Source organism: Vicugna pacos, chromosome 10, assembly GCF_048564905.1.
Source record: "Vicugna pacos chromosome 10, VicPac4, whole genome shotgun sequence".
NCBI lineage: Eukaryota > Metazoa > Chordata > Mammalia > Artiodactyla > Camelidae > Vicugna > Vicugna pacos.
Window position 1 is genome coordinate 35,293,891 of NC_132996.1, and position 13,438 is coordinate 35,307,328.

General features: G+C 43.8%; 1 protein-coding gene and 1 long non-coding RNA gene across 4 annotated transcripts in view; one reads left to right on the top strand and one right to left on the bottom strand.

Moving 5' to 3' along the window:
- PARVA (parvin alpha) overlaps window positions 1-7,997 on the top strand; it is a 147,230-nt gene extending 139,233 nt beyond the window's left edge. For both annotated transcript variants that reach the window (XM_072969525.1, XM_015238596.3), the window contains one exon: window positions 3,953-7,997. In XM_072969525.1, the coding sequence (XP_072825626.1) occupies window positions 3,953-4,029 (77 nt within the window). In that variant the 3' untranslated portion in view covers window positions 4,030-7,997. The remainder of the gene's footprint in view (window positions 1-3,952) is intronic.
- The window catches only part of LOC140698720 (uncharacterized), a 148,851-nt gene that overhangs the window by 47,056 nt on the left and 88,357 nt on the right, over window positions 1-13,438 (bottom strand). The gene's annotated exons all lie outside the window — the stretch shown is intronic.

The window sequence follows — 13,438 nt, forward strand, 5'->3', positions numbered from 1 at the left end:
GGAGGAGAGAACACTCAAATTAATTCTTCAAGGCCACTATTACCCTGATACCAAAACCAAAGACACTACAGAAAATTACAGGCTAATCTCTCTCAAAAAAAAATCGATGTCAAAATTCTCAATATCACCGAACCAAACCCAACAATATATAAAAACCCCACAATCAAGTGGGATTTATCTCAGGAATATTCAATATCCACAAATCAATTTGATACACATTAACAAAAGGAAGGATAAAAATCTAAGATCATCTCAATAGACACAGAAAAGGCATTTGACAAAGTCAACATCCATTCATGGTAAAAATTCTCATCATTACTTGGTCTAGAGGGAACATATCTCAATATAATGAAGACCATTTATGACAAACCCACAGCTAACATCATACTCCACCCTGAAAAGCTAAAGGCTTTCCCTTTAAAATCAGGAACAAGACAAGGATGTCCTCTCTTGTCATTTCTAATTAACCTAGTATTCGAAGTCCTAGCAATCAGAAATAGCAATCAGAAAGAAAAAATAGACATCCAACTGGAAAAAAGTAAAACTGTCACTATTTGTAGATGACATTATACTGTATATTGAAAACCTGAAGTCTCCACCAAAAAACTATTAGCACTAATAAATGAATTCAGTAAAGTTGCAGGATACAAGATTAAAATACAAAAATCTGTTGCCTTTCTATACACTAATAATTATCAGAAAGAGAAAGCAAGAAAATAATCCTGTTTAAATCACACCCACAAGAATAAAATACCTAAGAATAAACTAAGGAGGTAAAAGACCTATATTCTGAAAACTATAAAATACTGATGGAGGAAAATGAAGATGATACAAAGCATTGGAAATATATCCCATGGCCATGGATTGGAAGAATATTGTTAAAATGCCCATATTACCCAAAGCAATCTACAGATTTAATGCAATCCCTATCAAAATACCCGTGACTTTTTTTTTTAAACAGAACTAGAACAAATATCCTAAAATTGATATGGAACCACATAACCACATCCAAAGCAATCTTGAGAAAAAAGAACAAATCTGGAGGTATCATGGTCCCCGATTTTAGACGATAGTACAAAGCTACTGTAGTAAACAGCATGGTAGTGGCACAAAACAGACACAAAGATCAGTGGAACAGGATAGAAAGTCCAGAAATAAACCCAGTTACTTGTGGTCAATTAATCTACAACAGTGGAGGCAAGAATATACAGTAAGTGGTGCTGGGAATACTGGACAGCCACATGTAAAAGAATGAAATTAGAACATTTGTTCATACCATGTACAAAAATAAACTCAAAATGGGTTAAAGACCTAAATTTAAGACCTGAAACGATAAAACTCCTAGAAGAGAACATAGGCAAAACACCATTTTGCATACATTGTAGCAACATTTTTGGGGACCTGTCTCCTAAGGCAAAAGAAACAAAAGCAAAATTAAATAAATGATACGCATTAAACTTAAAAGCTTGCACATCAAAGGAAACACTGACAAAATAAGACAACCTACTGAATAGGAGAAAATATTTGCAAATGATACGACCAATAAGCGGTTAATATCCAAAATATATAAACAGCTCAAACAACTCAATATTAAAAAAAAACAATCTGATTAAAAAATGGGCAGAAGACCAGAATAGACATGTTTCCAAAGAAGATATACAGACGGCCAACAGGCACATAAAAAGATGCTTGACATCGCTCATCGTCAGAGAAACGCAAATCAAAATGACAATCAGCTATCACCTCACACCTGTTAGAATGGCTATCATCAAAAAGTGGTCAACTAATAAGTGTTGGCGAATATGTGGAGGAAAGGGAATCCTAGTACACTGTGGGAATATAAATTGATGCAGCCACTATGGAAAACAGTAAGAATATCCCTCAAAAACTGAAATAGAACCACCATATGATCCAGTAATTTCACTACTTGGGTATATATATATCTGAAGAAAATGAAAACACTATTTCAAAAAGATACATGCACCCCAGTGTTCCCTGCAGCATTATTTACAGTGTCCAAGATAGGCAAGCAGCCTAAGTGTCCATCAACAGATTTAAATGAATAAAGAGAATGCAATGCAATGCAATGCAATGGAATATCAGCCATGAAAAAGAATGAAATTCTGCCATTTGCAACAACATGGATGGACTTAGAGGGTATTATGTTTAGTGAAATAAATCAGACAGAGAAAGACAAATACTGTATTATATCACTTGTATGTGGGGCCTAAAAAATGAATATAACAAAACAGAAGCAGACTCACAGATATAGAGAACAAACCAGTGGTTACCAGTGGAGAATGGGAAGGGGACAGGGGCAAGATAGTGGTAGGGGAACAACAGATACAAACTACTATGTGTAAAATAAAGAAGCAAAATAAGCAACAAAGATATACTATACAGCACAGAAAAATATAGCCAATATTTTATAGTAACTTTAAATGGAGTATAATCTATAAAAATATTGAATCACTATGTTGTATACCTGAAACTAATACATTATAAATCAACTATACTTCAATAAAAGAAAAAAAAATTAAATGGTCAGTTTGAAACATTCTCCCATATTGGACATTTTCTTTCTCTAGCAACCTTAGAATTCCCCCCTTCTTTTTTTTTATTTGAAGTATAGTCGGTTTACAGTGTGTCAGTTTCTGGTGACAGCATAATGTTTCAGTCATATATACACATACATATATTCATTTTCATATTCTTTTTCATTCTAGGTTACTACAAAATATTGAATATAGTTCCCTCTGCTATACAGTAAACTTGTTGTTTAGCTATTTTATATATATTAGTTAGTATCTGCAAATCTCGAGCTCCCAATTTATCCCTTCCCAACCCTCCCCCACACCCCAACCCCCAGTAATCATGTTTGTTTACTGCCTGTGGGTCTGTTTCTGTTTTGTAGATGAGTTCATCACTTGCCCTTTTTGAACATAATTTCAAGTGCAACTCTCCTGAGTTGTATAGTCATCAGAATTTGGCCTTTTTTCTTTCTTTCTTTTTTTCACATTTTCTTTTCCTTATAATTTTATTACCTAAGCCCGTATTCCTAAATCGTAGGCAGAGTTCCCTCCTTTATGTTTTCCCTACTCCAGTTCTTCAAAGGAAGGCTCTCCAACAGGGGCATGAGCGCAGAGAGAGTAGAGCAGAGAGGGGCCTTGTTGGCGGAGGAGTTGGCAGAGGGTTAGAGGGGCAGCCAGAGAAAGTGAGCAGCAAAGAGAAGGAAGAGAGGGAGGAACAGAGGAAGTGAGGACGAGAGGAAATTGTTGAAGCAGCAGCTCAGGACCCACAGTGGAACGCTCCTGAAAATACAGTCCAGCTCCAGCCTCGAACCTGGCTGCCTGGCTCTGTCCTTAATCTGAAGCTTTCTTTTGGATGACACCTACCTACTGAGTACTCCCCGCCAGGTGGCCTCCTGTGTCCTCCCCTCCCTTCTTAAGGGAGGGGTAGCTTCCTCCTCACTCACCACCTCATCCCCCGTGGTAGCCCCAGGCCCTCCCCTCCTTTCCACCACTCTTGGCTGGCTCTGTGGTGCAGGCTGAAGGCAGAGGGAGAGGGACCCCAGAGACAGGTAAGACCCAGGGGACACAGTCAAGGTCAGGATGCTTTTTCCAGGGCAAAGGCTGCGTGCTCTGGGGTCTGCTTTCTTTCAGTGAGAGGTGACACGCCCCTGCCCCAGCACCTCTGCCCCTCACTGCCCCCTGCTCTGAATTCTTGCTGCACACACTGCCCATCCTTCAACAGCCACCTGCCCCTGCTTGTCTCATGGGGATGCTCTTCTCTCCCAGGACAGGGAACTGGCTCTGCAGGGCAGACGCCCACCCCAGGACCATGCTGGGCACATGTGGTGGGTGGCAGGAGGAAGAGGACAAGCAACGCCAATTTGGGGCCATGTGTCACCACTGAAGCAACATGCATTTTTTTTGTTTTGTTTTCTATGCAGATATCGTCAACTGCGACCTGAAATCCACACTGCGGGTGTTGTACAACCTCTTCACCAAGTACCGGAATGTGGAGTGAGGGGCAGACTGGACCGTCCCCCGAGCCGCCTTAACCTGCTTGTTCCTGTCTCCTGCTCTGTGCTCTTCCCTAAGTCCAGCTGTGACCCAGAGACCGTGGGAACTGAAATTAGGAAGGAAGTGATCAGTAACTCAGTGGGCTGACTCACACCTCCCAGGCTCTGAGGACTGACCCAGCAGTGGCTGGTGAAGGTTGTCCCCATCCTGGTGCTAGGTCCAGATTTTCCTGTGTGATTTGGGAACCAGCTTAAGCACAAGGGACCACCCTCCCCCCAACCAGAAGATGAAAATAAAGATAATAGTTACCATTTAATGGGTGTAACCTGTGGGCTGGGCACCATGCCAAGTGCTCTGACCTGCTCAACTCGTGAATACTCATGACTCCCACTGAAGCATATGTTATCAGCCCCTTTGACAGATAAGGAAACTGAGGCTTAGAGGTTACATAACTTGCCAGAAGTTGCCACTTGTTTTTCTTCTTTGAATATATGTTAATAAGTAGCCCATCACATAACATTCTCTGCACGTTCTGTAGTTGTGTGTGTGTCCACCTGCACCCTCCAAGAAGCCAGAAGCCCCCTGATCTCACCACCAGGCAGACTAGGTCAGGGCTCAGTGGTTCACAGTAAAACTGGCAAATCAAATTTAACCCAGTTAATAGTATGTGTGTGGCAGGAGCCATGTCCCTTAACTCCTTTGTGCAGATGACAATTATCCTTAATTCCTTCAGATTTGTAATAACCCCTTACTCTGGTTTCAGAGTGACATTTGGGAAGGATTGTGTTTAAAATTAATGGAGTGGCACATTTTGCAGCCTTTTTGCTTGATTGCATGTAATGGAAGTGCCCTATATTTTCCTACAAAGTAAGTACTCGATTCATTATCGTTAGGCAAATGTACAATATACCCGGGCACCGCAGAGAGCTGGGCGCGGGCCCATGTGAGCAGGGCTTGGGAAGTGGGGCTCTTCAACAGGGACCCTTGAGCTTTAAAGAAAGGAACTCCTTTTTGCCCTCTAATTGATCATTTAGACCATTTCTGGCTAAGTCTGCCCACATGCAATTACTGGCTAATTCAGGCGAGGAAAAATGTAAGTTATTTAGACCCAAGCTGAGTGGTTTCCTTGCGTGGGTTACCCGCGGGCTCATGGTTACATGGGTCCCCTCTGTGTGAACCCAACTTTGGTATACAGGGCTCTTGTCCTGCGGGGATAGGAAGGGGGCTGAAGTGGGGGTGACTAGGAGGACAAGCGGCGTGGGGCAAATACTTGCACATTCCATGTGCTCCATAGGGATGGGCTGATGGTACCTAATACTTGTGCTCATGAGTTGACCAAGCCGTGGGATAACTAGTAACGTGTATTGATAATATATCCGCATCACAGAATTTTCCTAAATATGCCAGGTAGACACCAGCCTGTGTCCCGCCTCCAGAATGCTTTGTCACTACTGGAGGCCCAGTCGTGCAAAGCCCATTTGTAGTTTGAGGAATTCATTTTGGCCTCTGTCTACACCACCAGCCAGAGCGAGGCCTCCCATCGTGTCTAAAACATTCCTTCCAGCTTCGCCTCACGTCTGACTCCACAGTCCAGCTGCAGTAGCTCAGAACCCACGCGATTTAGATGCACTGCCTGTTTCTGCAGAGATTTTTCTCCAAAAAGGAATTATTACTCAGCATAATGAGCATTTAAGATACAAAGAAAATGTACTCTCGTGTCAATTTATGTAAAAGAATACAATTCGTTTTTACATAATTAGTGAAGTATTTCGTTTTTCATTAGGAAACACTAGATACCATGATATTTGTTTGCTCTCTTTTAAATTCCTAATACCAAATCAACGTAGATAACTGCTTTGTCTCCTTGAGCAATACTAAAGAGGGATGAAATAAGAGGACTGTGTTCATTTAAACAGGCTTTGCTGTAAGAGGTTTGTCTTTTGTTTTTTCCTTATATTCAAGCTGTAAATGGAGAGTGGACAAGTGGCCTTATTCAGGGCACTCCTTTCTATATTTTATGTGTACACTGTAATGAAAACACCTCAGAACCCTTAGAAAGTTTTCCATAACAAGTCTAATTTATCAGAAAAGTGTTTTGAGACCGAGATCTTTGCCTTTAGTCCAGAATCCCAGGGCCTGGGCCTGGTTTTATAACCCTATCGTCTCATTTAGACACTTTCCTTTAGATTCTGGAATCTCCTGCTTAATACATGAAGCGGGGAAAAGCATCAGAAAATAAATAAGCCAAACTTAACTCTCAGCTCTTTTAAAAGGAAAAAAAAAAAAAACCGAGAAAAGAATCAAGTCTCTAGGCTCACTGGGTCCTTTTGTCCTTTCTGCTCTTTTCTAAATTGAAATTCATTGATATTTTTAATAGTTATAAATGGTGCAAAATTAAAAAAGCATAAATGGGTATCTAGTGAAGAACCTCATCTCCCTCTCTCCCCTCCCCCAGCAGCCAATTTACCTGTCCCGAGAAGCAGCTATTTTGATATGTTTTATATTTACTTCCAGAGATACCCTGGCCATATAAAGCATCAGCAGACATATAAAATCATTTTTTAACATAAATAGCATAGTATACATACTATCATGCACACTGCTTTTTTCACTTAATGTTCTATCAAGGAGATTATTTTACACTGGGTATTAAAACTTCTTACATTTTGAAACGAGGATATGAGTACTTTATAAATCCAAATGCACATGTCTGGTCTGCACGAGCTGGGAAATGAAAGCCCGACCAGAGGAGGTAATGCCACATAGATAGTGATTCCAAAGTCAAGACCGGGACCTACCAGGGTCGGGGTAGAGGGTGTCTTACCAGACACGTTTTCCTGTGCCCTGAGCTGAATTTAGTTTTTAAAGGGCTCCTTTGGATTATTACGGTGAATGGTGTGCAGTTTAAGCTTTCATTTGTACATATTACTAGGGCTACTAATTTGTAATTGACTGAGAAAAAACGGTATGGAAATTCCTCAAAAAACTAAATAAATTTACCATATGATCCAGCAACCCCACTGCTGGGCATATAACTGGAGGGAACTCTTAATTTGAAAAGAACATGCACTCCAATGTTCATAACAGCACTATATACAATAGCCAAGACATGGAAGTAACCTAAATGTCCATTGACAGATGACTGGATAAAGAAGCTGTGGTATATTTCTACAATGGAATACTACTCAGCCATAAAAAATGAATAAAATAATGTCATTTGCAGCAACATGAACAGACCTAGAGATCATCATTCTAAGTAAGCCAGGAAGAGAAAGAAAAATACCTTATGATATCACTCATATATGAAATCTTAAAAAAAAAAAAAAGAAAGAAAAACGGCACTATGAAACTCATCTACAAAACAGAAATAGACTTGCAGACATAGTAAACAATCTTATGGTTACTGGGGAAAGTGGGTGGGAAGGGATAAATATGGGAGTTTGAGACTTGCAAATACTAGCTACCATATATAAAAAATTTAAATAGACACAACATTGTAAAATGATTATAAATCAATAAAAAATGTTTTTAAAAAAAGATTTAAATAAATAAATAAGCAAAAATATAAAGCACCCCACAGTGTTCTGCTACAAGCCCAGCCGCCATACAGCGCCTGTCTACTCTATGGGAAGGTTCCAGTTTCACATGTGTAGGCACAGAGCTGACATTTTCAAAATCTGGGAGAAGGACTCTATATCAGCACATCATCAATATTGTCCTGAGTTAGTTGCTATTTGCAATTGCTGTTCTCGGTTCTTTTTAATTATGAATTACGGTTAGCTTAGCTTTAGCATTATCAGTTTATTTTGTTGTGGGTGGCTTGGTTAACCCTACAGAGTATACTGGAGCTTATTTGCATCAACAGTATTCTGGGGCTGTAATTTTCCAATAACTCGACTCTCAGACGTGTATACATTGTGGTTCAAATATGAATCATCCATACTCCAGCGCTAGAATAAATGTATACATAATCCACTCCCTCAAAATTATCACTAATTTATTTTTCCACTGGAAAATGAGACTAGATGGAGTCAGTAGGTCAAGCAGTTTTGCCCTGCCTAAGTAGGGGCTGATCAAAAATAATTTGAGATCCGCTGCAGTTAATTACAAACCCACCTCCCTAAAAAACATTCTACAGATGCAAGAGGGATGTGTCCTGAAATCTTCACCAATGCTACTATTGCATGCAATCTTTCCCCTCCCTCCACCGCCAAAATTCACTGAGCTCTATTGGAAAATTTGAGAGTTGCTGTGGAAACTGAGAACAAGACGACTGCACTGAAATACAAATGCTGTGTGGTCGGTGGACTCACTCACCAGCTTCCCAACACTTGCAGATTCAGGTCCCAGCAAAGGACAAGTTAGTATGTAGGAGTTGCTCGCTATTATAACTACAAAGACTTTATCTGCACACACCAAATTTCAATGTTTTTTCTCCTCCTTTTCCCTGAAAAATATAAACCCAGGCTAGCTCCAAAATGTGCTCGTGCCTCTTGCTTTGCTGTTCGGGCTGTTTGCACGTGTGTACATGTGTTCCTGATGACAGCAAGGCAGCACGAGGGTGCTCAATGCAGGATGACCGGTCCCCACACCAAGCCTGGCAGCCTTGAGAATTGCAGGCTTACCAGGTAGGAAGCCCAGTGAAGCATCTCTTCAAGTACATCGTGTAGGAGGTTAATAGATGTGAGGTGAAGAAAATGTCGCACTCAAGTTTGGGAAACAAGAGGCTAAAAAGAAAATTAAACTCACTTTCTACAGCTTTGATATTTTTTTTTGGTTTGTTTTTGTTTTATAACTAGAGCCCATCTCAGAGTTTCCTGCACTGATGCACATTGTGACCGTCTATGGGGTGACGGAAGAGGGCACATCCCACAGGACCTATTTGCCTCCTAAGGAATTTGCAGGATGAGTTCTTGGTGGGTCTCACCCGTTCATTTAGCCGTTAGGCCGTATAGTCTAGGAGTATGTGCTGAGTGTCTACGACGTGTTAGGTACACTGTGTCCAGTGGCGAGGGAGGCCCACCTGTGGAGCTCCCTGTCTAATAATGGGGGAGACGCACAGAAGTCATCACAAATCACTGGTACCTACAAATCGGGATGATCTCTGTGCAGAAGCACAAAAAACTGTGAAGGAGGTCTCATTTAGATTTTGAGGTCAAGAGAGGTCTCTGGCAAAGTGACGTCTTAAAGTGACACCTGAGTCATTGCGCTACTCGAGTAAAGAGCTATTAAGGTAAGGCGGCTGAGCCAGGAGAAGACTTGGCTCCTTGGAGGGACTGGCAGAAAGCCAGGATGGCTGGGGTATGAAGAGTGAGAGGGGAGAAGAGGTGTCAGATCAGAGGATGACAGATTTTATCGTAGGAAAAATGGGAAGCAATGTAAGTTAAAAACCCTGGCCGCTGTGTGGGAAAACTTGAGAAAGCTGTGTCAGCAGGATGGAAGTCTGGGACCACCTTTCCGTCTCCATACCACGGTCATGGCTGGAGAGCACAGGAGCCCAGGAGAGGAGACCCAGCTCCTGCCCAGCCCCACCCTACCCGGAACCTGGTCTCAAGCGTGCGCAGGAGGCCTGGGTGCGCTCTTCAAAGGCAGTGCCTGCGGGAGCGCCTAAGACTCCGCCTCCTGCTGCCCAGAGGGAAGGAGCTATTATGCCACCTCCATCCTCTCTACATTTGGGTCTTTTAAGAAGAGCTAAAGGAATCAGAAGACTGGATGGGGCTGCAGATGTAAAGCAAAGGAGAGGAGAGGACTACGAGCCAGAGAGCTCATCCCTGGGACTGATGCCCCTAACCTTCCCACCAGAGGACCTGTTTGGATTCGGTGAGGGGAGCAGGCATGCTGTCACCCAGCCTAGGGGAGGGGCAGCGTATGGGGCTCGCGGAGGTGGAACAATAATTTCGTTCTCCCAGCGCATAACCATCAGCATGATTTACTGTTGGCACGTTACGTGAAGCCTACCAAAACTGGCCCACTTACACTTTACAGGTAGGGTCTTGCAAAATCTCTTTCACAGGAAGGTACCATATTATTTTATTTTCACTGGGAGTTTTGAAATACCAGAAATATCCCCGGAAAGTCCGCCTTGGGAGATCCTTGGTTGGAAAGCTGTCCAGCAGGTGCCTGCCCCTGGGTGACACTTCTCCTTTGCAGGCTCCCAGGGCCTGAGCAGTCAGCATTCTTGCCTCGAGTCCTCTGGGCCTTCTGCCCACACAGGGGCAGTAGCTCTGGTGCTGCCATTTAAAAGGGCACTTCGGAAATTCTGAGAAGCCCCAATGATTAAGATAAATGATGTTTTATCAGTGAAACAAACTTTTCATTTCTTGTTATCGATTTTCATGTTTTCACATCTTCAGATGCGATTTGGTCACCCTGGGGCAGCATTCCAAAACACACAAATGTTGTTAAGGCAACCGCTTTAAAGAGTGTCCTGTTTTATTGAGGTGGACAGGACAATAGATAAATATTTAATCTGCTACACGTTTGCTTGGTCTGGGAGCCAGGACTGGGACTGCACAACACTCAGGCTCTTACACGTCTTCCTGGAAACTGACAATGGCCTCGCCACCCTTGGCAAACATTGGCCAGTGCTTCTGAAAAGCAGCTCCTGGAAGGCTTTTCTTACTCAAGCTTCAGATTATCCCATTTTTCCTTATTTGCCACGATATTGGAGAATGCCAGCTCTCATGGAACTGGGGACATTTGGCTTGAAATAATGGACCATACGACGGTGACCAGTAAGCAAGCATGCACCACGCTAGGTTACTGAGGGCGTGTACCCCTCCTCTCCTCCATGCTGCGTCTCTGGATGATGCAGTGCACATGGGGGGTGACTGCATTCTCTGTACAATACCTGAGCCTGTACTTCCTGCATCATTGGTCCTTCCAGCTAATTCCCATAATGTCCTACTATCCTGCATCGGAATTGCATGTTGTCCAGACCCATGACCAAGTTTGTCATTGCCTGTAACACGAGAGCAAGCTTAACAGCAACTAATCAGGGGATCTGCCAGATTATTTTAGTTTATAAAATTTACCCATCCATGTGTCTTCAGTCATGGATTAAATGGCTTTCTGACCTGCATACCTTTGGTGCAATTTGCCAAAAAGATACAGAGCTTTCTCTCCTGTTCTTTTCATGATGATTCCAATGCCTACATGAAGTGTTCCCACCCATGGTGGCACAGGCCTGCCCTCGCATTGATGAACAAAACACCAAACACCACAGGACACGAAGACTCCCAGTCACTCCCTTGGCAGGGCCCCAAGCTGCACATGATCGGAATGCAACTGAGTCGGGGAATATTTGTGGAATGCCTGTTCTGGGTTCAGCCCCATTCTATGCACAGACTGAGATCAGAAAGTACAGGGTCCCTTCCCAAATGGATTCTTCCATCCTAATGGGGGCGACAGGTACAGCTCATTTGAAATAATTGAGTGGCATGATGAGACAGGCCAGATACCTCTGAGGGTCCCTAGTTAGATTCTCTCAGAAATCACCTCAGTCGCTGTGTAATCTTTATTGGCATTTGCCCTCAGGATCAGAAATTTCATGTCCCATACAGATTAGGTGCTTCAAAAACCACACAACTCACCCTTAGGCTGCACGGAGACTGAGGAACACTTTTCTCAAATCTTATTTGTTGCTGGAAAATCACTCTCTCTATTCCACAGATTCCAAATAGCCAGCAAGGACCCCAGAGTCCAGCCTGGGCTCTACTGCCAGCCATTTTGACTCTGCCGTCACACTCAAAGCTTCCTTGCCTCTCCAGTCACCTTCATTCAGCTCCACTGGTAGGCATCCCTAGTCTTAATCCCCAGCACAGAGCTGCTGCAGAAAGTCACAGAATGGCCATGTACCAGCTGACCGCTTAGTCATCCTTCAGTTGCCACTGGATGCTCCTGGCTTCTTCAAGTCCTCTCTCATTAATTGCCTTCATTTCCCCAAACCCCTATTCCTTACCTTTTCCCCATGCCACTTCTCCCACTTTCTCCCCCGTTATGTCTTCCCCTCTTCCTTCACCAAGAAATCAAAGCCATTTGCTTCATGCTCTTAACCAAAGCATCTTGGCATGTCTTCTCACTGCCTCTTCTTCCTGCCTCAACTCCCACCCCGCCCCTTCCTCCACCTGCCTTGTCCAGGACCAGCTCCCTCCTCCTCCAGCATCTTGACCTGTACTCCAGACCATGCAGATTTCTAGGATGAAAAACACTTGTATTGGAGCCAGTTCTTCCTGCAATTCCATCTTCTTCCGTTTTCTCCCCTGAGACATTCTCCTGAAAGTATACAGATCTACGGTGATTCCATTTCCTCCATTTCTCCTTTCTTTTATGAATCCCGAAAATCAACCACTAGTTTCTTCCCAGAAGCTGATGAAACTGTTTTCTCAGTGGTCAGCTCTCCACCCAGTGGGCTGACCCAGCCCCTCTCTCCCTGGCTGTGTGGCATCCGACCTTGTCATCCATTACTTCCTTCCAGGAACTCGGCGGCCAAGGTTTCAGAGGCGCTACGTTCTGCCGCTTCCCTCCCACCCTCTGGCTGCTGCTCTGTTTCCTCCCTGATACACTCATCCTTACCCCCAGCTCCCCCCGGCGTGAATGCTCCCTGGGGGCATCCTATGTACTTCTGTCCTCATGCGTCTCCCTGGCTTCCCCTTCTGCCTGCTCTCCCCCAGCCCCCACGTCTCACCCAGCCAGGGGGGCATTTCCAGCTTTACAACATCACCTTTTGAATAGGGTACCCCAGGTCCAACTTGGCACACCTCAAACTGAATTTTTGTCCTCCCTACACCTGCTCCTTTAGACACCCCTCATCTTCCAGAGGCGCTGTCTCCCTCCCAGCACCCTCGCTTCCAGAGGCTCACGGTGACTTTCCCGCTCCCCACCCCCACTACAGCCAGCCAGTCCTTGACTGTTGGTTGACTGCTTCATGAAGCACCTGTTTTGCATCTTCAGGTAGCCAGTTAACTCCCTAATTTCGACCTCATCCTCTCATGCCTGGGTATTGCAATGGCCTCTGAACTAGCTTGCCTTTGGGCTAATCCATCCTACACATATTTGCTGCTTAAATGTCTTGAAACACAGCTCAGATAATCCCACGCCCCTTCTCAATACTAACAGTGGTGCTTCTCGACACTTACAAATAATCGCACTTAATCCTCTCAACAACCCTCTGAGGCAGGTACAATTATTCTCATTTTACAGAAGGAGAAATGAAGGCACAGAGATTTAGTGACATGACACAGGTCCTATGCCTCGTCAGTCACAGAGCTGGGCTTTGAGCCTGGGCAGCCTGGCTCCAGAGTTCAGGTTCTAACCTCGTGAACTCAGGACCGTTAGTGGCTTCTGCTGTCCAGAGACCAGAATCCCTTTGCCTGCTCAAGGCCTCTAGAATCCGGTTCTATGGTGACTGACCA